Here is a 27530-nt window from a genome sequence, read left to right on the forward strand (position 1 = left end):
CAAGGTCCCCGCCGTGGTGGCATAAACCTGACGTTAACCATCCAGGCAGATGTGGCGACAAATGCCTCTCCTGGGTATTGGGACCACCAAAATCACTTCCACGGAGTCATGTCCAGGTGGTGCCGATTGCAAAATATCGCTTCTGTACAATAGTAGGAACGAACTGCATGGTCTTTTGCTCTGCGATCATGAATAACAAGCGGAAAGCTTTTGCAGCGCTGGCACGTTCTCAAGACCAGCGCCTGATGGGTGATGACCTCACCAAGGGGGGCTCACCTTTGATCGCACCTCCACACAGACAGGACCGATGGCAGAGGCGGAAGAAGAGGTGGACATCTTCCCGAAGACTCAGCTACTTCATCGGAAGGTTCTACTTCTCCCTTGCCAGCCACCGGGGAATACAGCACCCTCATCCCGGTGACCCCTGCTAAGACGGGGTCCCCTGGAGTTACTGAAGTTAATATTGCTGGAGATTCCAACTCTAACATTATTCATTTCTTTTCAGGTAACTTGGCCATCTGTTATCTGGTCTGATTTCTCTACAGAGAGAAACAACCCATACTTTCATACTGCAGGGGACATTTTCTTTGTGGGCTGTGATTAGACCGATTTGTGTTATGGGAATGGCCTTTATTACAGGTCATCATTCTAGAGCAAGTAAAGTTAGATTTATTTTAGATAAATAATGCCTTTATTTGCCAGTGTAGTCTATGTTTAATTTTGCGAATTGGTTGTTATAGTAGAATTTCTTTCTTTGTTCCTAATCTTACGATATATTAATTTGAGCCGTATGAAATCAATGCTTTGGTAGGTCAAAGTACTTAAATATTAGCAATTTCATTCGATTCAACTCAGATATGCTACCTGTTTAGTAAGGTGTTACCCAATATGTGAATAATTTCCATATGCTAATATCTTTGCTCTGAAATTATTATCTTTACTGGTGATGGATTGGTGAATTTTACTTTCGGTGAAGGGCTCGTGGCTAAACCTTCTTACGATTCACACCTCAAAGTTTATGATTTAATCTACCAGTAATGAGTAGGCATGATTTCTCTTGTTGCAATGGCAAAGAGATGACTAGAGATGACTTATTCAATTAAGTTGGACATGGACCTAAAAGGAGAGCGAGACTTCGTTTCTCAAATAAGCAGTCTCCCCTACTTCTCCCTTTCTTTGTTCCTTCATTTGCATTAAGAGACTTACATTGAAGAAAAAACAACTGGAAATACCTACTCTGGCTAAGAAATGAGAATCGGAATCTCTCCATCCTGTGCCAGTGATTCAAGTGTTTCTTGCCACTCAACCATTGAATTATACAGAAGATTTGTGATTTCAAATATATATATATATATATTATATATATAATATGTATATATATAATATATATAAAATACATATATAATACATATATAATATATATAATATGTATATATTATATATATAATATATATAATATATATATATTATATATATAATATATATAATATATACATATTATATATATATAATATATATATATATATTTCTAGCAAGGTTTGCCTCTCTTCCCCCCCAAAAAAGAATAAGTCTTATGAGAACCCAGTATATATAACGGATGACATCTGTGATTCTCTAATTGATATGGGGACAAAAGACTCAGAATGCCAAGTGCTTGGATTCTTTCCTCTGGGCTGCTCACCCAGAGCTTCCAGAAAAGCAGTTTTTAAAAATACTAACTTTGGTGATATTGGCAAGACAAAGCTCCTCACACCCTTTGGTTCACTATTCAGCATGGTTCTGCCCTCCGTTATTAAACATCCCGAGTAGCCTTGCTTGTTTCCTTCCGAAGAAGTTAATCTTAGAGCACTGCCTCTTTTCTCTTGGCAGAATAAGGACTGTGGTGTAATCAAATGAATTTAAATTTTAAATGGCAATTTTAAAAGTACTAATATCGCGGAAGGGTTACATAGCCTATTTTTTAGTAAATAAAATGCTTTCTACAAGATTGATCCTCATACATGCTGATTCCTTCTATAATTCCATGGTCAAACAGATTTTCTGTGGTTCCTCATGGATCAAATGATTAGTAAGTGATTCATCCTTGATTTTCTTCTGAGGCCACTCAGATAAAGCCTATTTCTTCCCATATGCTTTTTCTCCATCTTGATGCTTAATGTTAAGAACTAAAACATTTGCTGTTTCCATGGTGGTAGTGGTGGTGGTGGTGGTGACAACGGTGGACAATGGTGGTGGTGGTATTGGGGACACTGGTGTTGGCATTTCAGCAAATGCTGTTTTCGAGTATTCTAACTAAGGAACAAAGCAATCTGTCTCCTCTGTACAATTACACGAGAGATGACAGGACGCCTACCTCTGCCTTCTCTAACCAAGGAAATGGTGATGCTCAGATTACTGTATTTTCCTTACAGGTCTTCATAATAAGTGACAGTAGCCATTTTATGAAACCATTGTCCCTTTTTGTTGTTATTGTTGTTTGTCTTGTTGTTGTTTTGTTTTGTTTGTTTTAAGATTCCAGCACATTGGAAAATGTGTGGGGAAGAGGGAGAAAAACAAGGGTTTCCATAGGCTGAATCCCAGATTTGACCTGTGGACCCAGATTTGAGCTGTTGATGAGCTTGTCTCATTCTAAAGCCTTTCGGTGATAGATGTTTGGGAAGATGGGATTATATTAACCCTTGGTGTTGGAAATACAGATTTAAATTTTGAAAAATATTTTTAAAACCTATTTTAATGACCAGGTCCACATTTTTTACATGTTAGCTCTCATCTTCTCATCCCTTTTTCACTTATCTTCAGACTCTTTTTCTCTAAATAAGCAGTTGACCTTTCCCTTTGAAGTTTTACATAATTCAGCACCAGGATCCTGTACTGCACACCAAAACCATTTCTCTATTTCCTGCCTCGGAGAAACCTCATTAAGCAGCTCATGCTCTGAGTCAGAGAGTACACACCCTCCCAGTGGTCCCATTTGTGTTATTCGAAGCATATAGTCTTCATTTCAAAGGCACAGTATCAAGTTCCAACCTCAGATCTGCGAAGACATGATAATATTTTTGTTAGAGTGTTATGTTCTTAGATTTCTACCAAAACCACACTTCCTGTGGTCATCCTGGATGGTCTGTGCTATCCTAGTTTCTTTCATTTTGATTGAAGCTCTGGCGTACTCACCAGGGGATCTAGCAATGAACAGTAATTAGTACACCGTGGAGCCATTCAAGGCTCCTTGCCATTGGTTTTTTTGGTGACCTTGAAAACACTAAACTTGGTGATAGAATGTCTGAAATTGCCAAAGTGAGGAAATGCAGATTGCAGCGGAACACCCAGTAATGAGCCTGTTCTGATCACTCCTTACAGAAGACCAGGACTCCTCAGTTCACCCCAGTGGAACGTCCCATACCACTCACGGATCAGAATCAGCTGGTGAGTTTGAGCTGCTGTAGTCATTTGCTGGTATCACCATTGAGCCTGCTGATGATTAATAAAGTATGAGTCAGTGTCTCAAGAAGATGGTTCTCAGACTTTCTTAGCATGCATCACAGTCACAGAGAGTGCTTATTAAATCACACTGGTGGGCCCCGTTCTTAAGGTTTTTGAAGCGGTAGGTCTGAGGTGGAGCTTGAGTCTATTTATTTCTGGTAAGTTCCCTGGTAATGCTGATGCTGCAGGGATGGGGACCACACTTAGAGAACTACTGAGTTGAAGAGAAGTCTTCCGTATGGAAGGATCAGGAAGAATTCAGGGAGGGTCTCAATTTAGCGTTCTACTACACTGGCCTGATTAAGAACGTGGGTCTTGGAGTATTAACGGCCTGGGCTTGATCCCAGCTCCTCCATATACTAACTGAGGATGTTGCTTGTGGGATTTGAGACTCCATTTCCTGACAATTAAAATTGGGATAATAGGGGCGCCTGGGTGGCACAGCGGTTAAGTGTCTGCCTTCGGCTCAGGGCGTGATCCCGGCGTTGTGGGATCGAGCCCCACATCAGGCTCCTCCGCTATGAGCCTGCTTCTTCCTCTCCCACTCCCCCTGCTTGTGTTCCCTCTCTCACTGGCTGTCTCTATCTCTGTCAAATAAATAAATAAAATCTTTAAAAAAAATGAAATAAAATTGGGATAATAATAATTGTCACAGGGCATTGTTCTAAAGACTAAACGATGACACAGGTATAAAGCATTTAACAGAACCCCCAGCACATGGCACTGTAGCTAGCATTTACTGAGAAGTTACCGTGTGCTGGTGGTGGTGTACTAAACACTTTCCACATGCTAGGGTGGACCAGATGAAGCTGCCATGTTTGTAGGTCAACAGTCAAAAATCCACGATTTCATATGGTTCATCTAATATTACTTTATGTAATCATTCTACAAACCCTGTGACCTATGTAAGTACTCTTAGCATCCCTGTGTTCCAGACGAGGACACTAAGACTCTGAGAAGGCACGTACCTTGGCTGGGTTGACATGACTGGTGAGTTGAGTGGTGGAGCCAGGTTTCAAGCCCCGAGGTCTCATATTGCCTCTATAAGTATGTTCTGGAGAAAACACTCCATAATGACCATAATTACTGCCAGGCACGTATTATTAAATAGATACTTGTTTGCTGTGACTCAGATCACACCCCTGGAAACATTACTGCAGGCAACAAAAGTCTGACATGAGGCAGGTTTACTTGTGACCGGCAACGCTGCGACCCCTGAAAGGTCCTGCCGATACCGGTGGCCCTGATATCATTAGTCCAGGAGACCCCATGAAAACCAGGTAATCCACCTGGCCCATGGTCTTCCCCTCATGCCCAAGTCAGGGCTACAGTTTGCCTCCAGGCCTAAAGGCTCACACACTTAAAGCAAAGATGAAGATAGATATTTACACGGTGGCTCAGTAATTAACTTTCCTGCGATAGCACGAGAGAGAGGGGTTCATTAGGGATGCTGCTAAAGGTCCTCTTTAGGTTCCTTGGATGGGACATTTAGCCTTTCCCCCACTCAGTTTCCTTTTTAGTAAAACGGGGATCAGGACCCTGGCCTCCATTACCTCCCGGAGTTTTGGGGGTGAATGGGAGCTATCAGGAAAATGAAAAACTTTGGGAAATGGTAGGGAGTTATTAAAACCATGCCTAAAATCAAGAGACCCTAGCTACCCCAAGTGTGGTCCTTGGACCAGCCACTGGGACATCTCCTAGGAGCTGCCTGGAAATGCAGAATCCCCAGCCATTGCAGACCTACTGAATCAAGGTCTGCATTTTAACTAGACCTCCCCCCCACACGGGGTGTTTTGTATGTGCGCCCAAGTTTGAGAAGCTCTGTCCTAGACTGTTTTTCTCACAGTCAAGCCCAGTCGAATTATCACTGCGCACACGTCTCAGGTCGGATCTCATCTCCAAATTACAGTGTCAAGTGTCCGTCTTTGCAAAGCTTGCTTTCCCAGCCAGCCCTACCCTGGCTGGATCTGCAGACCTCTGGGGCGCAAGGTGAGGCCTGCTGTATCTCGTCCATCTTCCCTGGCTGTTGCTTGAAGTGAGAATCAGGTGGGCGGGAGCGGTCTCTTTTGTTTGACTCCTGTGCAGGTGTGTATTGTTCAAGTGGGAGGTTTCATCTTCTACACACACCCAGATCTTTCCTTGCTGGGAGCGCTTTTTTTGAAAACCCAAATAAAGAGATCATGATCCATTACTGGCCTCCTTTTCAAATATCAAAGGCTGTTATGAGTCAGAGAAGGACCAGGGAGAGTGCCTATACTGCTCCGACAACTTTCAAGCCCAGAGATGTCCAGTGTAGACGGCCAACATCCCATGACCCATGCAGGTGAAGACGTGCCAATGACTGAGGACCCCGGGGGGCAGCTAGGAAAAACACCTTGGACTCCTGAGGTTTGCAAGGTACAAAACCACCATCCAAGTGTGTTGAATGGCCAGAGGTCTCTTAAGAATTTGTTCCATTTCGAGTTTAACGAAAACATCTGCTAAAACAGGAGTCAGCCTATACCCAAAATAACCACGATCATCAGAATTTCACTGTCCACTGTCTACAGTTTGACTCTCCACAGACATCTTCCTTTAAGTCAACCCTGGCCATCTTCATCCATTGCTTGGCCAGACAGACTGCCCTGATTGGCTTTTTCTTCCCTCAGTGGACTTCAGAATTTTGCGGTGGGTTACCCGTGGGTAGTGGGGAGCAAGTTCATTTTTGTAGGGTGTTTTCAAATTTTGCTTTGAAACAGTGGAGGAAGCATAAAAAACCAAACAGAACATGCAGCTTTGACTTAGTCTCTTCATGAGATGTCTTAGAATTTTCTTTTTTTTTTTTTTTTAAAAAAAAAGAAGTTTCTTTTAGAAACTCCCTCGTTTTGATGAGCCTCCCGGGCAGAGCTGTGGATTCTTGGTCTTGGACATTTCCTTCCAGTTTGAGATGCTTTGTTTCCTTTTTTTTAAAAAATATTTTATTTTATTTTATTTTTTGATGTAAAGTTCGATGATTCATTCGTTGCATGTAACACCCAGTGCACCATGCAATACGTGCCCTCTTATTTTGTTTTGTAGTGGTAGAAAATATTCATTCCTCTGAAAACAAGGCATGTTTCAATAACATATTAGCAGGGACTCTAATAGGGTGACTTTTCCCGGACAGAAAGGGCCACTGCCCCTTAAACCCTTATTTTCTAATGTTTATTTTCGTGTCTGTGAAGACACTGGATGCAATTGTTAGATTTGCTTTGGACTTTCCGGGGCATTTGAATCCACTAGGGATCTTGTTAAAATGAAGATTCTGTTTTTAACGTCTTGAGGAACCTCCATACTGTTTTCCTATGGTTTCACTCATATGTGGAACATAAGGAATAGCACAGAGGCCCACAGGGGAGGGGAGGGAATGCTGAGCGGGAAGAAATCAGAGAGGGAGAGGAACCATGAAAGACTCTGGACTCCAGGAACCAAACTGAAGGTTACGGAAGGGAGGAGGGGTGGGGGGATAGGGTAACCAGCGATGGGTATTAAGGAGGGCACGTGTGGTGATGAGCACTGGGTGTCATACGCAACAAATGAATCGTTGAACACTACATCAAAAACTAGTGATGTACTATATGCTGGCTAATTGAACATAATAATAAAAAAATAATTTAAAAAAAGAGAAAAAATGAAAATTCTGACTCAGTAGGTTTGGGGTGAGGCCTGAGATTCTGTATTCCTAGTAGGCGCCCCCGTGATGCTGATGTGGCCGGTCAAGGTCCTGAACCAGAAATAGGACGGAGCAGCTTCGCACAGTTCCCATTCTTGTGTACTTCTTTAAACCTCTGTAAAATTGTGGTGAAGTGGATTTTATTCTTTTTTTTTTAAAGATTTTATTTATTTGACAGAGATAGAGACAGCCAGCGAGAGAGGAAACACAAGCAGGGGGAGTGGGAGAGGAAGAAGCAGGCTCATAGCGAAGGAGCCTGATGTGGGGCTCGATCCCAGAACGCCGGGATCACGCCCTGAGCCGAAGGCAGACGCTTAACCGCTGTGCCACCCAGGCGCCCCAAGTGGATTTTATTCTTAGCCCCATTTTCTGAATGAAAAAACTGAGACCTGGAGAGGGTAGCTTGACTCAGCAGATGTCTCTAGCAAGAGGCGGGGGCAGGACTCGAATCCAGGGCTGCCCTGCTCTGGAGCCCAAGGTCTCCAACACGGCACAGTCCCGCTGGTGAGACGTCTCATGTCCTTGACGAACAACGACATTTCCAGACATTAGCCTTAATCAAGCCAACTTTTCTGGGGAGATACTTTCTTGTAACGCTTCATGTCTGTGGCTAGGATCTATAAATAGCTTCCAGCGATGCAGAGCGTAGCGAGGTTGGCCCTGCGTGCTGCTCTGTAAGGAACTCATCGTTATGCATTCCAAAGTTCGGTTGAGAGATGTTGTTTTTTTCCCCTTAGGACACTCAAGTGGGAGTCAAGAAGGTGGGGCAAACACGACCTCCGGTCCTATGCGGAAACCTCAAATTCCAGGTAAGTTTCAAGCTGTGCGGCAAAAAAAAAAAAAAAAAAAGTTCCAAAAAAACACATTCTTTACAAGTTCAAGGGTGAATGAAGCACTTGGTAGGAAAGAATGGAACTTTCTTTTCTTTTTTTTCTGGGTCCCATAAATTGAATGAGCTAATATTCAGACCTGTCCCTGGTCTGTCCCAAAGAAGTGGCATGTTAGTTACTAAGGCTTCCTTCCCACATGAGTGATCCATCACCCAAGGGACTCTGTCCCATACCCAGGTCCTTCCTGTCCCGGCCCCCGTTTCCCTTTTATGTCTGGGTTGGGGGTGAAGCGTGTAAGTTTCACACTGCAGACAGTGAGGAGACGTAAGGGCCATGTGTGTAGGGGAGGGGGAGTAAAAACATTCTTCTGGTCCCCAAACGACTGCTTCTCAAGGGACAGTCTTCCTGATCCAGGCAGAAGAAAGTGTCTAAATGAGTCACATGGTGCGGTAAGAGGGCTGGGACACCTGGCTCTCTTGAGCATCAAGATTTAAGGCACTTGAGGCAAATTCTTTATTTGACTTGGGCTCAAAACGGAGCACTTCTAGGGTGGGGGGAGATTACAAAGAAGAAAGGGTTTTCCTAGGGTTGTAAATTCTCTTCTTAACTTTCCCCTCTTCAGAGGCTTCCGAGCTGAGCCTCCCTCGGGGAAAGGGAAGAATGTAGGGTGCACCTCGCCCTCTTGCCTCAGCTTGCCTGAGCATAGCTGGGATAGGAGCAAGTGGAGAGAGGGAGTGGGCTGCCATGGAAGAGGGGGTGGCCGAGACGCAATCTGCAATATTCTTCCCGGCTCTAGTGAGAGCGAACAGGAGAGACCAAAGAAAAGAACAGAAATGGGACCAGGGACCACCTGGTGGCCTGCCCACCTCCTGACTCCACCTCCCTCCCCACACTCACCGAAGCAGGTGGAGGCCAGGCAGAGGCGGTCCTGAGCAGGAAGTGCGAGGAAACCCAAGACTGCCAAGGGGGAATGGTCAGTCGATGACTTCCTCTCCTTCTTGGTTCTTGACCTTCTAGCTCATTGCACAGATATGCAAGCCACGTGGCAAGAAAATGTATTCAAGTTGTCAAGTCATATTTTTATCCTATTAAAACTTGATTGCAAAACCTGTATATAACATCTCAATAGTCCCCGAGTGCTACATGATAATTGCAGACGTTGGGAAAATACAAACCAAAGGACAAAAATGTAAACCATTTATTTGCTACCCCACCATCCGGAAATGCCACGGTTACCATTTTCATAGACGTCCTTCCCATCATTTTAAAATGTAATTTATATACAAAAATGTAATTACAGCACGCATGCTGCTTAGTTAACCACCTCCACTCCCAAATTGTTGCCCACAGCTTTCCAGTGTCAGTAAATACTCTCCTGTTCTCACCGGCAGAAGACAGTGGCTATGCCCTGATTCATGTAACGGATCCCTTACTCTTGCATTAGGTTGTTTCCAACTTTTACTATTATAAATAGCACAGCAGTGAACATCTTTGAAATGAATTCTGAGGTCCTGTAAATTCCCAGAAGTGGGAACCAAAAGCTGAACCAAAAGCATGCACATTTTGAAGGATATGTTTTGCCAAATGATCCCCCCACCGTTGAATGTGCAGAAGTTCAGCCTTCCTCGGGGGGTGTCCTTTTCCCACCCACTAGCGCATGGCCCCTATTTGTGTTTCTTAATAAGACATAAGGTGGGTGCTCTTATATAGGAGAAGAATGTTCTTTTCGAGGGAAACATAAATTTCCTTTAGTCTCCTTAATAATACTGCGCCAAAGGCATTTACAAGTTTCTACAGGTCATTCGATGCTTTTCTGGAGACATGCTTCTCCTGGAGGAACTTGAAAATTCTGACTGCTGATAAGAGTTTAAAATGAGAGGCCTGTTGGGCAGAGCCTATAGCAGAGTTGTGCTGGTATTATCTGCCAGTTGGCAGGGCCATTTGGCCAGACTCCTCTGTGGTGCTGAGTATAGTTCTTGTTTGGACCAGGTCAATTTATAAAGTGTATTTTTGTCTTTACAAAGTCTATTTCCCAAGCTCACGGGTGTCTTTTGGTTCACTCTCACCAGAATGGCTCATCATCTTGGCTTCCCTCCTGGCCTTGGCTTTGATTCTTGCCGTTTGCATCGCTGTCAATAGTCGAAGAAGGTAAGGGAATGCACCACGGGGCCTTTGCTTTGAAAGGACATCAGTTACACGTGGGCTCCATGAACTTCCAGAGTGTGGCCCCTGGAACCAGCAGCCTCGACACCCTGGACACTTGTTAAAAATGCAGACTCTCAGACCCCACCCAGGTCTCTTATATCAGAGTCTGTGTTTTGATAAGATCCCAGGGACTCATGTGTGTGGTACAGTTTAAGAAGCCCTGTTCTGGCACATTCTTTAGATAAAAGAGACACTGTGATTATTTGGACCATCACTTGTAGGTAGTGTTGAATCTTTCGAGATTCTTAAAATTTTCAGGGTTAAACCCATGGAGACCTTATCTGATGAAAGTTATAAAATGTCTCACCCAGAAGGCATGAACGTATGTACTCATTCATTGACTGATTAAGCAATATTTAGTAAGTACATTCACAAAGGGCAAAAACACTGTATAAAGATCTAGGAATTGGTCATCTCTTTAGCCTGCCTATGGCCCATGGAACCTTCTAGAACCCTTATCTAAAATAGGTGTTGGGTTTCTGTGGTTTTTTTTTTTAAAGATTTTATTTATTTAGTTGACAGAGAGAGACAGCCAGCGAGAGAGGGAACACAAGCAGGGGGAGTGGGAGAGGAAGAAGCAGGCTCACAGCAGAGGAGCCTGATGTGGGGCTCGATCCCAGAACGCCGGGATCACGCCCTGAGCCGAAGGCAGACGCTTAACCGCTGTGCTACCCAGGCGCCCCTCTGTGGTTTTTTTTATTGTTTGTTTTTTGTAATGATACCATTTTATATTTCCTGGAAACTGTAGTTGAAAGGATTCAGGTTATTGCTTAAGAAGAGCTCCCTGACGGTAAGGTCTATGCAATGGTGAAGAATTTTCCTTGGAAAAGCCTGATTAAGACAGTCAAACAGTGTGTGGTCTGTTATCACATCCTCAGAGGTCCTTCTCTCTCCTCACCTCAACCAAGGCCTATCATGTCGGAAGCTATTTAAATAGTGCATGTACCTGACTGAGCTGTGACCAGGTTCCAGACATAAGGCCGCCGAAGTGAAATGAAGGGAAAACCGCATTCTAGCAACATGAATTTTGACAGCGCACTCCAAAGTGTGGGTCTAAATTTCCTGTTCGAGATGCTGTAAAGGTGCAGTGTTTTCAGAGGCTGAATGTTCCTTTTATAAATGTCCCTGGAGCTTGCTTCTGACAAGGTGAAAGAATCGTATTTCCAAGTAGGGCTCCCTTTATTGTATCACTGGATCATCTAACAGGCCAGAAGAAGCTCCTTGGTTGGGGAGAGGACCCGGAGAACATGCTAGAATCTTTCTTGTTGGCTTTTGGAAAGCAACAGCTAATTCTATGGCCATGTGCAGTGCGTATGCAGTACCTCGGGTTATCTGAGGAAACTAGATCATGTCACTTTATGCTGGTACAAGTTAATAAAAGTGCTATATTAAAGTCAAATAGCTGTTGTTATCTGTACCTTTGAGAGAATAATAAAAATATTACTCATGATAGCCAACTGTATAAGGAACAAACACTAGGAAAAGAAATCTGAAAGCCCTCCTAGGAGCCTCCTATGACTAAATGGAAAGAGATTTTGTTTGCCGAATTTAAATAGTGTGACTTGAGGGAGCCCTTACAAAGCGTCTTTATACTTTCCCTCGGCCTTCTTGTTTTCTCTTAGATTACTTTTGCTCAATTAAAGATGAATTTCCTATTGTTGGAAAGGAGTCCTTTTGTTCCAGGGCCTAGACTGCACCCGTTCTGCTCCCATATACAGTCCATAAGCTTTGCACACATCGCCATAGAAACGTTGGCCCCAGATGCTGTCCATGTGGGAGAGTCCTTCGAGAAGCATCTCAGCTGTCCCTGAGAGCAGCTGGAGTCTGCACAGGGGGGCTGGTTAGCTCACGCAGTGCTCCCCATCCTGTCGGTCGCAGAAGGGGGGCCCCACGGCTGCCCTCCCCCTCGTCCCAAGACCAGCCGTCACCCTAGCAACAGGCAAACAGGGACACGAGTATCTCACCGGGAAAGGAGCTGCTTGGACGCCGTAAATTACTATGTCCTGATTTGATAATCTAAAACAGATTTGCCACGCAGCTAACGGGTGGTTAACGGCTCCACGGGCCCCTTAATGTGCACTGCGTTTCTAAAGCCGCAAGCCCATTTCTAATCCTCTTAAAAGGCTGGGGCCTTTTTGCTTTGAACATTACATTCTAGAGAGATCCAGAATCCTATTTTCATCAAAGAAAGTTTGGTGGAAAATAAGGACCTATGGCAGCATTCCGTTTATTCAGCAAACATCTTGTGAGTGGCTTCTATGATCCGAGTTGGCGAGGAAGAAAAGATTAAGCATGGAAAGGGTGCCGTCCCAGCCCAGAAGACCCTTGAGGGTTAGCAGTAGTATTGACTTGCTGGATTTGAGTCCGCTGATCTTTAGTGAGAACATACGCTGTGCCAGGCACCGCTCTATGAACTTTAGTTGAAAGATGAAAGTGAAAAACAGTCACTGAAGTTGACATGCAAGCCTTGACCACGGGCTTCCAGGACAAAGTGACCCGTGAGTCGTGTGTCGTAAAGATGCCAATCGAGGGGTCCTATTATTTCTTTAGCTTTTCCCATCTCCGTCATGCCCCACATCATCTTTCGTTGCTGTTCATAACCAGAATCCTTGAATTTCAGCTTTCCAATGGAAATCCTACTTCATTCCATTTCCTTAAGAGCAAACGATTGTCTTAAGAGTCAGTTGGGTTGGTAGGTATCCAATGAGGCCCATGAGGGGTTAGGTGACTTTCTCCTAAAGAGCTGATCTGCTTTGTACAAAGAGGAGAAATGAATGTGAGGTCCTTACAAGAGGAAGTTTCACAAAGCAGGAATGATTCAAGGATGTTGCTATCTGACTATGCAGACAAGGCCTTCACCAGCTGTCAGTCTCATGGGACTAATCATCTTTTCTGTGAACCTCTCCCCCCCAGACGGCAGTCTCCCCCCCTCTGCATGGTAGGTCCCCCTGTAAAGCCCTTTAGAAATGCCTTCCTTCTCTTTTGCTGAGTCAAGCTTGCTGTGGCTATCTTCACCCAACCTCATTCTGTCCTCTAGACCAAAGCTGTCCGATAGAACTTTCGGCAATGATGGAAAAGTTCTACGTCTGCACTAACACACAACCACTGACCACCTGTGGCTCCTAGGCTCTTGAAATGTGACTAGTTTGGGAGGTGACTTTTTAACTTTGTTCAGTTTTAATTGGTTTAAATCTACATAGCCACCTGTGGCTGCTGGCTACCATGTCGGGTGGCGCAGGTCCGACACAATGCAAAATAAATCCCTAAATATCGTTATGGATTGTCAGGCGGGAGAGACAGAAGAGCAGTTGTTAAGTTACTCCCCCAAATCTTTCAAGATAAATTCCTCCATGCCCTAAATGTGTGCTGCCTGGTTTCTCAGCCCACCCAGCCTGCCCACCCTCTCCTGGCGAGACCCCAGTATGGCTCCTCCCACATCAGCGGACTGATGCCTGAGATTTAAGGAGAAAGGAGGTGAAGACAGGATGCAGTTTGGTAGAGATCTCTGACCTTTGGAGTCAGAAGGTCTCAGTTGCAGATACTCTGTTTATTGCCGTAACTAGTCGTGTAGCCTCAGATGATACCCTTGAACTTCTTGGACTTAGTCTTTGGTTTCACATAATGAAGACGTTGGCTGGGCGACCTCTGAAGTCCCCTCAAGCTCTCATGTTCTCTCTGAAAGTTCTATAACTAAAAAGAATGAAAAAAATTAGAACTAGTCTTTTAAAAGTACTTATTAATGCTTCTGAGTTGGGGACCACGTGGAGGTTCGGGGAGAATGCGGCACTCACAGAGGCATGGGAGCTCCCAGCCTCTCCTCCTCCCTCGCCCTGTGGATCTCTTTCATCGGGCTGTTCCTGGGTTATGTCCTTTGGTAATAAACCGGTGATGTAGTCAGTAAAAAAAAGAGGAAGTACTTATCAGTGCCTGGAGCAACAAATATTAGACTAGTCATTTATGAGAATCGTCCTGTCCTCCTCAAGAAACTCATAGCAGAGTCACGGAAATCCAAAGGGAAATGGGGGCAAGACAAACCCAAGCACGATATTTCTGAGCCCGACAGGTTCGATGTCATCCATTTTTAAAATCAGCTTTGTTTAGACTAAACAACATGAGTCCCTAGCCCCCACCCGTGCACCAACATTTTTTATGATGATTCATCACTTTCCTACAATGTGTCATTCAGCTTCTAAACCATCCATGAGGTCAGCAAATGGGAATTGCTTTAATGAGACACCTTCCCTCCCCAAGATACCATTTGAGAATTTGAAAAACTCCAAGCAGACTTTCACCTTCAGCCTTCCGGGCCATCTTCATAGTAAATATAACGACTAGGTGGAGGCAGCCAGAAGCCAAGCAAATCCCAAACTCATATGGCTCTGGTTCTATGAACAACTATAGTCAGCGTTTCTCGAACATTTACTGTGTTCCAGGTTCTGTCCTGAGTGCTTATCCAAGGCCTTGGCCGCCCCATCCCATTGAGTAACAGCAACAAATAATAACAATCATAGACTCATGTATCAGGGCTGGGCTTTGTTTCAAGGGCTTTCCACAGTCCTGGGAGATTGGTACTCTTACTGGATAAGAAACCTGAGAGTCGGAGAGGTTAAATGAGTTGCCCCAGGCCACCCAGCAATAAGGTCTCAAAACCAAGCCTTCCCAGCCCCTCCCCTTGTCTATGTGGACTGCAGCCACAGTCCCAGCCCCGCAGACTCGCTCTGAAGTTCAAGCGCCCTTGCCCCCGCCCCTCCGCAAGCATCACGCCAGAGGAGACAGGATCTACCTCTTGTGGAGAAGGTATAATTTCTGTTTCCCCAAATAAGAGATTAAAGTTTATGGCCTTGGCAGTTCTAGAGGGAATGGCCCATAATCATGAATAATAGAGGCTTTGTCTCTACAACTCCAGATATCCAGGGGCAAAGTGAACAATTCCAACTTCGCACTGTTTCCAAATCTCCAGATGGTTGGCAGCATGAATAGAGCTGGGCAGAGCCCAGGCTTCTGGTCATAAAGGCGTAGATTTGAATATTGACTCTGTCTGTCTTACTAGCTATGTGACCTCAAGCTAGTTATTAAACGTCCCTGGACCTCAGTTTCCACGGCTGTGTAACTAGAATAACAGCTGCATCGCGGGATTATTGTGCAGATTTCATGAAATTATATGTAGAGTGCCTGGCGGTGAGGAGGTGTCCCATAAATGCTAGCCCATTTCCCCTCTTCCCCACTCTACTTGCTGCCACGACGCTCTGCGGCTTTGCTTCCGTCGAACAATCTGACTTCTAGACGTTCAGCAGTACGCCTGTGGCGGGCTAGAGGAAGGATTGCATCAGGCTGGGTGGGGGAAGGCAATGGCACGACAGTGCTATGACCCAGGGACACCATCAAGGGCATGGTTTTCCATAGAAGAACTTCTGCGATCGAATCTTAAGCAACGTTACTGAGAACCCTTGCAGTGACAGTGACTAGCTTTCCTTATATAGTTAAGCCTCCTGTGTCCAGAGTTATATGGAAGTGACCCAGTGTTAACTGATGAAAATCAATACGGCCTTACATGTCTAGAATAATGTTTCATTTTTCTCAGGCCGTGCAGTCCGCACCCCGATAAGGCCAACAAAGTGTCCCCTGGGAGAGGAAGTAAGGGCACTTGGTTGAATACACACATCGGAATGATTTATGGTCACGATGCTCGTGGGTTATCTAAGTCTGCAGGAACGGCTAAAGTGCCTATAAAAGGCTAACATGGCCATCTCGACCGACGAGGAAGGAGAATTAGGACTTAGGAGTCAGACACCGAAGGGCTTGAATCTCAATTCTTTTATTACTTGCTGAATAACTGGGGCAACTTACTGAATTTTCAGAGCATAAGGGTCTCTTCACCTGCAATAGGGGGACAATACTAGCCCTGGCATCCCAGCGTGGTGACCGCAGACTCTCAAACGCAGGTGTGCATCAGAAACCCCTTGCGGGCCTATTAAGCCACAGATGTTAAACCCACTCCTAGGCTTCTCCGACTCGGCACATCTGGGGTCAGGCGGAGAACGCGCATTTCTAACAGGTGCGTGGGTGATGCTTTTGCCGCTGGTTGAGGGACTCTCTTTGGATGGTTAACCTCAGTCAGATGAAAAACGCTCAGGCAGACCGTCCACAACTGTTGTGATGATGCTGACCGTGGTGACGACCGTGATGATGACTTGAGTCGTCAGGGCACCGTCTCACGCGCTTTTTTAAAAATCCTTAGGTGCGGGCAGAAGAAGAAGCTGGTGATCAACAATGGCAATGGAGCGGTGGGGGACAGGAAGCCAAGCGGGATCAACGGAGAGGCCAGCAAGTCTCAGGAGATGGTGCACTTGGTGAACAAGGAGCCCTCCGACACCCCCGATCAGTATATGACAGCCGACGAGACGAGGAACCTGCAGAATGTGGACATGAAGATTGGGGTGTAGCACCCACGCCGTGGTGACCTTGGAGAGAAATGGCAGTTGGAGACACAAGCGTGAGAAGGAGCTGGGACACTTCACAGATGCAATGTGCTACTGATTGTTTCATTGGGGTTCCTTTTTTAGTATAAAATTTTCTACTCCTTTTTGTTTTTTGCGTTTTGTTTTGTTTTGAAGTCAGGTCCAATTTATATAAACAGCATCGTTTTCTGAAATGAGGGCCCAACTGATAACCTGCAAGAATTTGACCGTTCCAGTTCCCACCTAGAAGCCTCCACCCCCTAGGGTGTGCTCTGGATGGCTTCTAACTGCAGCCGCAAATATATCTTCCCGATCCCCGGCCTCCCCTCCACTCCCCCTCCCCAGCAACAGCCTCAGAACAAGGACATCCCCCAGGGCTAAGAGGGATTGGTCCCTGGGAAGGTATTTGAATGGGTCCACATTCCCCGCCCCCCTCTGCCACCCAATCCCTTGGCATTTCTTTCCAGTGGGGTAGCGGGTCAGAATGTACTGGTTACACATCCCCTTCTATAGACCCCCTGGAAATTTTTCAGATGCTTCTGGGAAATACCCAAAGGTGAAGCTATTTATCTGTAGGAAGCTATTTATCTTGTTTTTGAAGTAGTGAACCCTGGAGGTCCTTTGATCAGTGTGGTATTTTTTTTTTTTTGGTGTTTTTTGTTTTTTTTTTTGTTACTTTGTCAGAGGCATAAAGGGTTTAAGCTGATTCATAATAAATATCTGTACTTCTTCCACCTTAACCCTTTGTGCTGTGATCCTTCAGTTTTTTCACCAGCCAGGTCTGGTTCCCAAAAACTCATCAGGAAGACGAGAGAAGGCCCTCCTTGAAAGTCTTCATCTCAGAGCCACTAAGCCCCCATTCAGGCTCACGCAACCAAATCTCCAAGAGAATCAAGGAAGACAGCGCTATTTTATCTCTGGGGCTCCAAAGACTTACTCCTGTCTTAGCACCCAAATTGCGAGCGGAGGAGCCTCAGCTGCTTTATGTGAGAGCGGCCACCAGTTCTCTGCCCTGAGAGGTTGTGAAAAGTCACTTTACATTGCCTGACCTACCATTTGTGGCATCCCATTTCATAGACACTGACCGTGTTAAATGACGTCCAAAACCAATATGGAAGTACATCTTGGCCTCTTGTAACAAAAAGAGAAGCCAACGGAAATGAAAGAGAGCATAGACCGTAGCCAACTGATTGCCACAGGTGGGGGAAGAGGGAGGCAGCTGTGTAGATCCTGTTTGAGTGTTTCTATGGCTGTATTTGTTTATACTGTAACAAGCCAGCCGTCCCTGACGCAGTTCTACTCAGGGTCGGTTAAGTGCCTGGGAAGTCCCTCAGAAGGTTACAGGGCTTCCCACCATTGGACTCTTGGCACCAGATGGGTGGGCTTATGACCAAGTAAGAGAAGAATGGCTTTATCCCTTGCTTGGCAAGCACTCGGTCTTTATTCATCAGTTCAGAAGTCCCATTGGTCCTGGAACTTCCAAAGATGATTTGTAATAGAAGAAATTGAATCTGTAAAGTAAGGACTCCTATAAAATGAGACCTCCTTCCTTATGCCCCCATGAAAAGTTATCTGTTGCCTAAACTGATAAGTTTAACTGGTGATGTTGCTAAGACCAGAGAGAGAGAGAGAGCGGTGGGGGGAGAGAGACAAGAAGGAAGAGGAAGAGGGGGAAAGAGAAGAAAAAGGAAGTGGAAGAGGAAAAGAAAAAGAATAAATAAGAGAAGAAGGGTAGAGGGAGGAGGAGGAGAAGAAGAAAATAGGTCCCACATTAGTCAGGGCTGGGCTTATACATGGTGTGATTGTGACAGATCTATTTTTGGAAGAGAGGCCCACTTTCTGCCCTCATTTCCAACTTCCGTTCTCCCCTATCCACCCTCATAACCTCTTCCTAATCATGATCTTTGAAAACTTCCTTCTCTTCTGTGAACTTCATTGGCCAGTTCCATATCCAGCTGTCGGGTGTTCTTTTTATTTTCAAGTGGAAAGAAAAGAAATGGACATCTAGCCACTCTGTTTCACAGCCACTATGTCCAAGTTCTCCCTGCTTTCCAAGAGCTTTCCTCATCTGCTGCAGACACATTCTGGCTCTTCGGCCACTCCGAATCTGGGACAGGAAGGCTATGTCAGGCTTGATCTGTCCCCAGATTCTCTTCAGGGTCATGGATAGTCTTACAAGTCTCACCACTAGGGATGGCTTTCCTTTTCTAGACATTTCCAATAAATAGGCTGAGATAGGTGATTGTTTTCTATTTTATTTTAGAATTTCCTATGATCTTTCCTTTTATTACTGGTGTAGTCCCTCACTTGGATATATCTCTGTGTTCTCAGACAGGAATGGGAGAGGTCCAGAGCTTTTAGTCCTTGAATGCAATACCCCTCCAATATTGCCCGGAGTTCATGGAATAGGACGTATTTTCTCCCGTTTGAAATAATGGCGCAATGCCATTAAGCTGAGAGTTTAAGATGCAATTTTTCCTACAATTGTAAATCTTTTGTGTCTCCTGAGGGCTGCCTTTAAATTAGCACTGGGTGAAAATAAAATGGTGCAAGAGACTTCTTCATATCCATATTTTGTAGATTCTAAGCCTGGCAGAATGGATTTCTCCAGCAGAACCTCTCAAAGTTTTATATTGAGACCATGATCCCAAGAACTTGTTCCATAGCCAATGTTCATTCAATACTGGTACAGCAGAGGAGTGGGAGAAAGGAATCTCTGACTTCTCTAGAAATGTCAAGGGTACTTAAGAATAAGAATAATGTGGTCCGTTTAGCTTATGTAATAGGTATGCCTTTCTATAAATCACTTCTGTTGAGTTTTCGAAGAATAGCTCATTGTTCATGCATGTACAGTGACCATTGTTATTTCTGATTTGTCACAGCACACCCTTCCTCTCATTTTTGTATATTTATTGTTGGACCAGTAGTAACAAGGAAAGCATGATATATATATTGCCCAGTTGAAAGCACTTATTGGAAAATACCAAAAAGCTACTATTAAAAAGCTAAAGGAAACAGACTCAGAAGTCTCTGATTTGAAGGGAATGGAAGTCTGGGGGAGGGGGTGGCTGGGCAGAGCTGTGATGATCTGGCTGTCTGGGTTATTTAGAACCACAAGGTTACAAGTTTGTGAAGTGACTGAAACCTTATACTCAATTTTTCTAAAAAAAAAAAAAAATCACATGGACTTGTACCACTTAAGGGTCTTCTTTGGGAGAAAGTTTGATTTTCTATAGTAAAGGTGTGGTCTACATAGCTCAAACTAAGTAAGATATCTTGAGGTGTTAGTTCTTCAAAAGCTGAGAACTATCCTGGACTAGCAGCTAAAGAGAGAAGAGTGAACACACTCATAGCCATTCTCTCATGCAGGCCTCTGAAAAGACAATAAAGAGCTATTCCAAAAAAGGGTAAACCAGGGGGATCAAAGAGAAAGGAAGAAGAGACAATAGGAACAAAACTTTGAAGCTGGAGAGTGACTGTTCATTGGTAATGGAGCAAATCTGTAAAAACTGAGTCCTAAGCCAGGAGTGGGGAAGTTGAGACAAGTCAATCACATGTGTGAAGCAGAACCCCACCAAAGGCTCAGAAATTGATTGGCAGGATTAGCTACCTCTGGAATGTGCTGGAGAAGATGGGGATAAAATTAGGATGATGGCTTTGAAGACTATTTAAGATGCAGTTAGAACCCCGTATCTCCCTCTTCACTCCAAGTAGCTGAGTGACTGTTCTTTCCCAATCCCAACCAATGACCAGAAGTCCATTCTCTGAAGAGGGCAAAACAGAGAGCCTCTGAGGGGCAGTAAGGCATATCCTGTTGACATTAGAAATACCATACCGAGAAGTGAAAACATACATAAGGAATGTTGAGACTCCCTTGCCTTCCCCCAGCTTGGCTTCCAGAATGCCAGCAGCCAAGCATGTATCCATCAGACAGAAGTTCAGTCTTTCTGGGGAATCTGATAAAGCTGAGAGAAAACTCTGAAGATACATGAGAGTTCCTGCAAGGAAATGGCCCAGCAAAGCAAGCCGCAGTGAAGATCGCATCTCAAGCCCCACCAGGCGCACAGGGCTCTTAGCTTCCTGTGGCCGCCTCTTACACATCAGAAGTGGAGATGATTCACAGAGAAGAAAACTTTAAAAAACATCATTAATAACCTCCTTAAGATAAGAGGAGATCATATATCAATGAAACAAGAGCACAATGCTAACATAAAAAGGAACATTGAGGGAACACCTACAAAAATGGAGCCTTTAACATTTAAATTCAAGGGGTGCCTGAGTGGCTCAGTCAGTTAAGCGTCTATCTTCAGGGTCCTGGAATTGAGGCCCAGGTCAGGCTCCCTGCTCAGAGGGGAGTCTGCTTCTTCCTCTCCCTCCCTCCTTCTCGCCCTCCCTCCCTCCCTCCCTATGCTCTCTCTCAAATAAATAAATAAATAAAATCTTAAAAAAAAAATAAAAATAAAATAAAATTTAAACTCAAAAGCATAAATTAAAAAATAAACCCAGTAGAAGGTTTGGAAAATAATGCTGAAGAAATACCCCAGAAAAGAGAGAAAAGACAAAACAAAGGAAACAGAGGAGAAAAGATAAAAGTAGGAAACCATTCTAGGAAATCTAACATACAAATAATAGAAGTTGCGGAAAGAGAAAACAGAAAGTGAAGAGGAAGGATTCATTCAAGAATAAATCAAGAAGGTCTCCCAGAACTGAAGAACACGAATAGCTAGACTAAAAGGACCAAGCGAGTGCTTGGCACAATGGGTGAAAACAGACCCATACTAAAGCACACCATCTAAAAAATTCATCACAATCAAGGCAAAGAGATTATTTGATAGGCCTCTGAAGAGGGAAGATTGATAATACAGAGGATTAAGAATCAGAATAGAATCAGACTTCTCAAGAGCCACATAGAGGACCATGAAACAGTTTCTCTCAAAACTCTGAGAGAAATATTTCCCAGCTAGAACTCAAATTTAGCTAAACCACAAAGTAAGAGAAAGGGTAGCATGAAGGCGTTTCAAATATGCATTATCTCCAAATCTATCCACCCATTTTCAGGCAACTCCCACAGGATGGACTCCATCAAAACAAGGGAGTTACTGAAAAAGAGAAAGGCCTGGGATTCAGACAGCAAAGTAAAGGGAATTCCTACAATGATGAAAAGGGGAGATCCCAAGATGGCAGCTGCACAGCGCTAGGGACCAATCCATCCAAACTGAAGTACTGACAATAAATGAATTGACCTCTAATTAAGAAGAAAATTACATTTTTGGTTCTAGCAGTTAGCTGTTAATTGTTAATGGTGCATTAAAAACCACTCCCAAAATGCAATAACTTAAAACAACAAACATTTATTATTTCTCGGGAGTCTGCCCACAGACTGGGTGCTGCTGCTGATCCGGGCAGAGTTCAGACAACAGGTCAACTAGAATCTATGATGGCTTCATCTGGCATGGATGGGAAGATGGCGGAGTGGTCTCTTCCTATGTGTCCCTCCCATCCCCCCAGCTGCCTGATCTGGCCTTGGCAGGGGTCCAAGTGATGGTAGATGCCCACAAGGCTCCTTGAGGCCTAGACCCGGAACTGGCTCTACATCATTCCACCATTTACTACTGACCAGACAGATCGCAAGGGCAGCCCAGACTTGAAGGATGGGAAACTGATTCTACCCCTGAATGGGAGGAGCTGCAAAGTCATGTTGCAAGAAGTGTGGTTACAGGGAGGCCAATGACTGGGGTCCTTAGCGTAATCGATCTATGACTGATATGTTGAAAGATTCTTGTCCTTGAGGGCACCTCTCACGTTTATGCGTAAGTACGCACACCATTTTGGCCATGTTCGCAAGAGCATTAATTTAGAAAACCATAAACAGCTTCATAAATGCCACATTTATTGGAAAAGGAAGGAGCAGGGTCTTGTGTGAATCTACGTCCGGAGATTGTCTGATACAGCAGAGAGATCACGAGCTTCAGAATCGGACAAACCTGGGTTTTAAGACTGATTCTATCACCTAACTGTGCACTCCTGTTCTTAAATACTTCAAGTCTTAGTTTTCTTATCTGTAAAAGAAGGACAATGAAAATTCCATGGGGCCACTCTGAGGATTAAGTGAGGTAATAGTACCTGGTAGGGTCTGGCATACATCAGGTCCTCGAAAATACTAATTCCTAGGTGAATATCAATTCCTTATGCACAGAGTAGGCCCTTAACTTCTCTCTTCACCATCCCCAATTGTTTCCAGAACTCGAATCAGCTTTTAAGCTATCAACTTAGGACGCCTGTTTCCAGACTATTTTGGACTCCAAGGCTCTTTAATTTTCACAGAAAGGTTTTTTGCTTCGAAAGCCAGACTAAAGAGCAAGAAGTCCAAGAAGCAGATTCGCTGGCCTCCCTTGATGAAATCTTGGCCATTCAAGCTGTGGCTGAGGATTAACCAAAGGGGCGGCTCCACCCATGGCTTTGACCAAGATTTCCAGAAAGTTGCCTCACCACGCCCCTCCCCAGGCCGAGCCCCTTCTCCTCCCAGTGCCACCCCTTTACCTTGTCCAGGTGTCATCGACACAGGTCTTACTCGGCCACTTGATTAATTGGCCCATGGGCCCGTCTTTTCCACAAGACAGCAAGCTTGAGGGCAGGATCTGGCTCTGGATCTCTAGGACACAGCCGAAGGCCAAGCTCAATAATGGCCTCCACAGTTACCCTCTACAAAGTGCTCACAGATTCCTGGATTTACACGCTTTTGAGTGGTTCCTATAACCCGTGAAGGAGAATTCGTGTCCTGTTTTTATTAGGTGAGGCACCTGGGGATGCAGAGAAGTTAATTATTGTCCCTAAGATACACATGTAGAAAGTGGTAGACCCTGGAATGGAGCTCAGCCCTGCCCAGAGCCTCTGACGTCACATGCTTTGTTGCCTGTAGTCAGAAGTTTGGTAAATTGAGCTTGTCAAAGCGAAGAGGTCATCTCCAAATGCTGTAAACCAGGTCAGCATGCCCTCATTCTCTGGGCCTGGTGGGACTGAAGGAGGCTTCCAGAAACCACAGGAAGGGCTTGGGAATGAGTAGGTGAAAGTACACTCACCATTTAGGCCATACTGGTGATAGAATTAATTTAAGAAACTGTAAACAACCTCACAGATCGGCATCTATGTTTATTGGAAAGGGAAGAAGCAGGTCCTGGGTCAGTATGACTTTTGCCAGGCTGCCCGGGCAGAGGGTCAGGGGAGCAGGAAGTCTGGCTGAGCCATCCTTCTTTCTCGGTAACTAGCACCCCAGCCTCCAGCCCCACTCCTTGCCTGTGTTGACATCTGGTCTTCAACACCGGTAGTCTGCCCGTCAGGGCTCCCCATAACCCACCCCCTCAACCCACCCTCTCAGGCTTCCAGACTGTTTGCCTCATCGTGTGATGACTACTGTTTTCCAGAAGTCTAGTCCAAACCACTTCCTCTTTCCTCACTCCCTACAGCGGAATGGCAAAGCACCTCAGGAAAGGCAGCTAAAGTGTAGTTAGAAAATGGCCGTCTTTAAAAGAAAACTCTGAGTACAAATCTAACCCTACCCCTTACTCCCTCTATGACCTTACGTACGTTTTTGAATGGCTCTGGGCCTTGGTTTCCTCAGCTGTAAAATGGGAACTGTCATTACTACCAGAAAGACGGATGAGCGATTAAATGAGATAATGTATGTAAACTGCATAGAATAGAGTAGATGGACACAGGATTTTTCCCCTCCTTCCCTCCATCTTCAACATTTTTCTCATGGGAACACATAGTAGGGACCTTGGTAGAATACGAACCATGGTGTGGGGGAAGTCAGGGGTATTCTAAGAGTTTCTGAGTCCCTCCTGCCCTTCCAAGAATTAGGGTCCTAAAAACCCTCCCGCTCTGAGAGTCCCAAATACCCATTAGAAAGGAAAAGAGGTTCTGCCTCCTCTTTTCTGAGGAAGGGTAGAGTGTTATCATCGCCATTACTACACGAAGACCCTTCCAGAGAGCGGCTTCAGGGTGGCTCTTAGATGAGGAGAGGGAGGAGAGGGGTTGGAATTCTAGGGGCCCCACTCCCGAGAGCCAGGCCCACACTCTGGGAACCCTTCCATGGAGAAGTGGAGAGACAGGTTTTCAGCGGTGAAGGCTTACGGGCAATTCGAACTTCAGGCGAGGTTACTAGAGTTCAAGAAGAACTGTACCTTTTCTTTTCTCCTCCTCTAAGGATTCTTTAAATCTCGTTGAGAAATGAAGAAAGAAATGTCAGGAAAAGCTGTTGGAAGGATAAAGATAGAATTAAGAGGAATGCAAAGAAGAGCAAGACTTGAAGAAAAGTAGTGAAAGCAAGTTAGGACTTCTTTACTGAGGCCTTTCTGTATATGGCAGACATAGAAATCCTAAGAGCTACGAAGTCAGCCCCAGTGAGTCCCAATAAGGACAGCGTCTCTCCTCTAATTCCCAGTGAGGTTGGCTGGCTGTACTTCAGGGCAGGTTGGGTTGGCCACACTTGGCCACTCTGCTCTTCCGCTCTCTGAAGCCAACCTCACTGGGTGCTGGGAGCCAGCACCTGCCGCACCAAAGGGTCTGGCCTAGGGGGTGGGGGGTGGGCAGAGTCATTGGCAATGCTGGGCTCTGTCTTAGGGCAGCACCAGGCTGGGACATCTGTCCACTCCCTGACCCTCTGTTGTAGATCACTTTCTTCTTTGGCAAAATTTTGAGCTTTGTGTAAAACCCAATCGAGAAAAGTCCTACATGTTCATCTGGAAGCCAAGAATGGGATCGACGGGAATTTTCCCTTCTAGGTTCAGGTCCTTTGAGAAATTGTTACTTTCCCTTTTTAAGCAGCTTGTTGGCCTTCTCTGGCCTGTTGATAATGCACCCCCTAGTGGACGTTCCAGAACATTCCCCCGGTCCATAGGGGAAATTGGGTCCTGCCACCTGACTTCAGTCCTTGACTCCTCAACGTAAAAGCAGCAAGAAGAGGGTGAAGGTGGATGTCCTGGCACTGAAGTCTTAGTGTAGAGTGGGAGGGGAGCTGGGTTGCCTTTATGGTGGGACAAAGGATCAGGGTACAACTGATGGTCCACATTTTCTTTTTAATCAATACATTGTGTTTTGAAAAGGATTCAAAGATCGTAAAGAGAAGAAAATGTTAATTAGTTGCCATTTCATCATAATACCAAATACCTCCTATGTGCTGAGCGCCGTGCTGTGTGCTGGGCTATATATCCTTCTCTGAGAATACACAGACAAGCGACGAGAGTTCCTTCTACCATGGGGGTGTAGAGGAAGGTATCTGCCTGCGATGGCTGACACTGATGGGGTGTTCGTTATCGTCCAGACGCTGTTTAAAACCCGCTGTGCACAGTAACCCAATTAAGTGATTTAACCTCTCTGTGGTTAACTAGATCGTAGGACATAGCCTATAGAGTTATCAAAACGAAATGAATCACTATCTTGGGTTGTAGAGCAGTGTCTGGCACAGAGCACTACAGAAGCATGTGCTGCCATCGGAAAACGAAAATAAGACTCAGGACAGGGCCGCCTGGGTGGCTCGGTCGTTAAGCATCTGCCTTTGGCCCAGGGCATGATCCCAGAGTCCTGGGATCAAGCCCCGCATCGGGCTCCCTGCTCTTCTGGGAGCCTGTTTCTCCCTCTCCCAATCCCCCTGCTTGTGTTCCCTCTCTCGCTGGCTGTCTCTCTCTGTCAAATAAATAAATAAAATCTTAAAAAAAAAAAAAAAAGACTCAGGAGAACCGTAGGGAATAAAGTACTTTACTACCTTTATTTTACAGATGGGGAAACTGAGGCACAGGGCGTATAGTCACTCAGTATGTGGCAGAGACAGGATGCCAACATGAATGGCATAGAGCCAGGGCTGCTCTCTGAACCCCTACACCAGCTTCTCTTCCAACATACCGATCCTTCTAATGGGAATGATTTTCATGACAGCTCCTGAGGGGGCTGGTATCAGAGTCGATGAGCTGTTAAATGAGTTTCAAAATTATCTGGGGCTTTAAAACAGTTTGTGCCCATTAGTTGGTTCTAAATGCATCACATATTAAAATGTCTGCTGTTTGGGGAAAAGTTCAATTCTGTACCAAATATTGGCTCGATTTAATTTGGAATTATTCCTTTGGCTAAATGGATTTGCTAAAAGAATCTAGGGCTACTCAAAGAAGAGATTGGCTCATTTGGTGTTTTTTATTTTTCCTTAAGAAGAATTTAACATTAAAAATACAAAAAGTGGGTGCCTGGGTGCCTCCGTCGGTTGATTTCGGCTCAGGTCGTGATCTCAGGGTCCTGGGATCGAGCCCCACGTCAGGTTCCAAGCTCGACTGGGAGTCTGCTTGAGATTCTCTTTCTTCCTCTCCCTCTGCCCCTCCCCCATTTGAGCTCTCTCTCTCTCTAAGATAAATAAACAAATCTTTTAAAAAATACAAAATGAATGATCTACTCCATTTCTAGATCAAGGTAAATAGACAACCAAACATCTGTTTTCTGCAAAATTCTTTATTCCCAGAAGTTTTAAGCTAGAAATGTTTTCTCTTCCAAAAAGTATCCTCTAAGTTTGGTAACCAGCTACACAAATGAGTTACATTTCAGATCATATCAGTCTGACTGGAAAAACTGATTTCCTCCCGGTTCTGGAATTTAGGGAAACATGATTTGAATAAAATGTTCTTTGGTGTCCAGTAAGAGTAAGGTGTCTGGTGAATTCCTTTAGCCGTAAGGCAGGTGCAAACGCTCTTCAGTAATATGAAGTCCAGGGTATTCATTCTGCTAGGAGAACTGTCAAGACGCGTGGAGAAAATGGTATTTGTTATTTAGGTCAAGACAGGAGTTTCTGAAGAAAATTAGTCCTGGAAGTGATGAGCTCTGTTT

General features: G+C 44.8%; 1 protein-coding gene across 10 annotated transcripts in view; it reads left to right on the forward strand.

Moving 5' to 3' along the window:
* CD44 (CD44 molecule (Indian blood group)) overlaps positions 1–19679 on the forward strand; it is an 87278-nt gene extending 67599 nt beyond the window's left edge. For 7 of the 10 annotated variants that reach the window (XM_044389024.3, XM_057317553.1, XM_057317555.1 and 4 more), the window contains 5 exons: positions 299–505; positions 3358–3423; positions 7909–7980; positions 10071–10149; positions 16445–19679. In XM_044389024.3, coding sequence (XP_044244959.3) covers positions 299–505; positions 3358–3423; positions 7909–7980; positions 10071–10149; positions 16445–16649 — 629 coding nt within the window. In that variant the 3' untranslated portion in view covers positions 16650–19679. The remainder of the gene's footprint in view (positions 1–298; positions 506–3357; positions 3424–7908; positions 7981–10070; positions 10150–16444) is intronic. The other 3 variants (XM_057317558.1, XM_044389023.3, XM_026512128.4) reach the window with 1 other exon arrangement.
* Positions 19680–27530: the final 7851 nt, after the last annotated feature.

The sequence above is a fragment of the Ursus arctos genome, unplaced genomic scaffold, assembly GCF_023065955.2.
Source record: "Ursus arctos isolate Adak ecotype North America unplaced genomic scaffold, UrsArc2.0 scaffold_23, whole genome shotgun sequence".
In the NCBI taxonomy this organism is placed as follows: Eukaryota; Metazoa; Chordata; class Mammalia; order Carnivora; family Ursidae; genus Ursus; species Ursus arctos.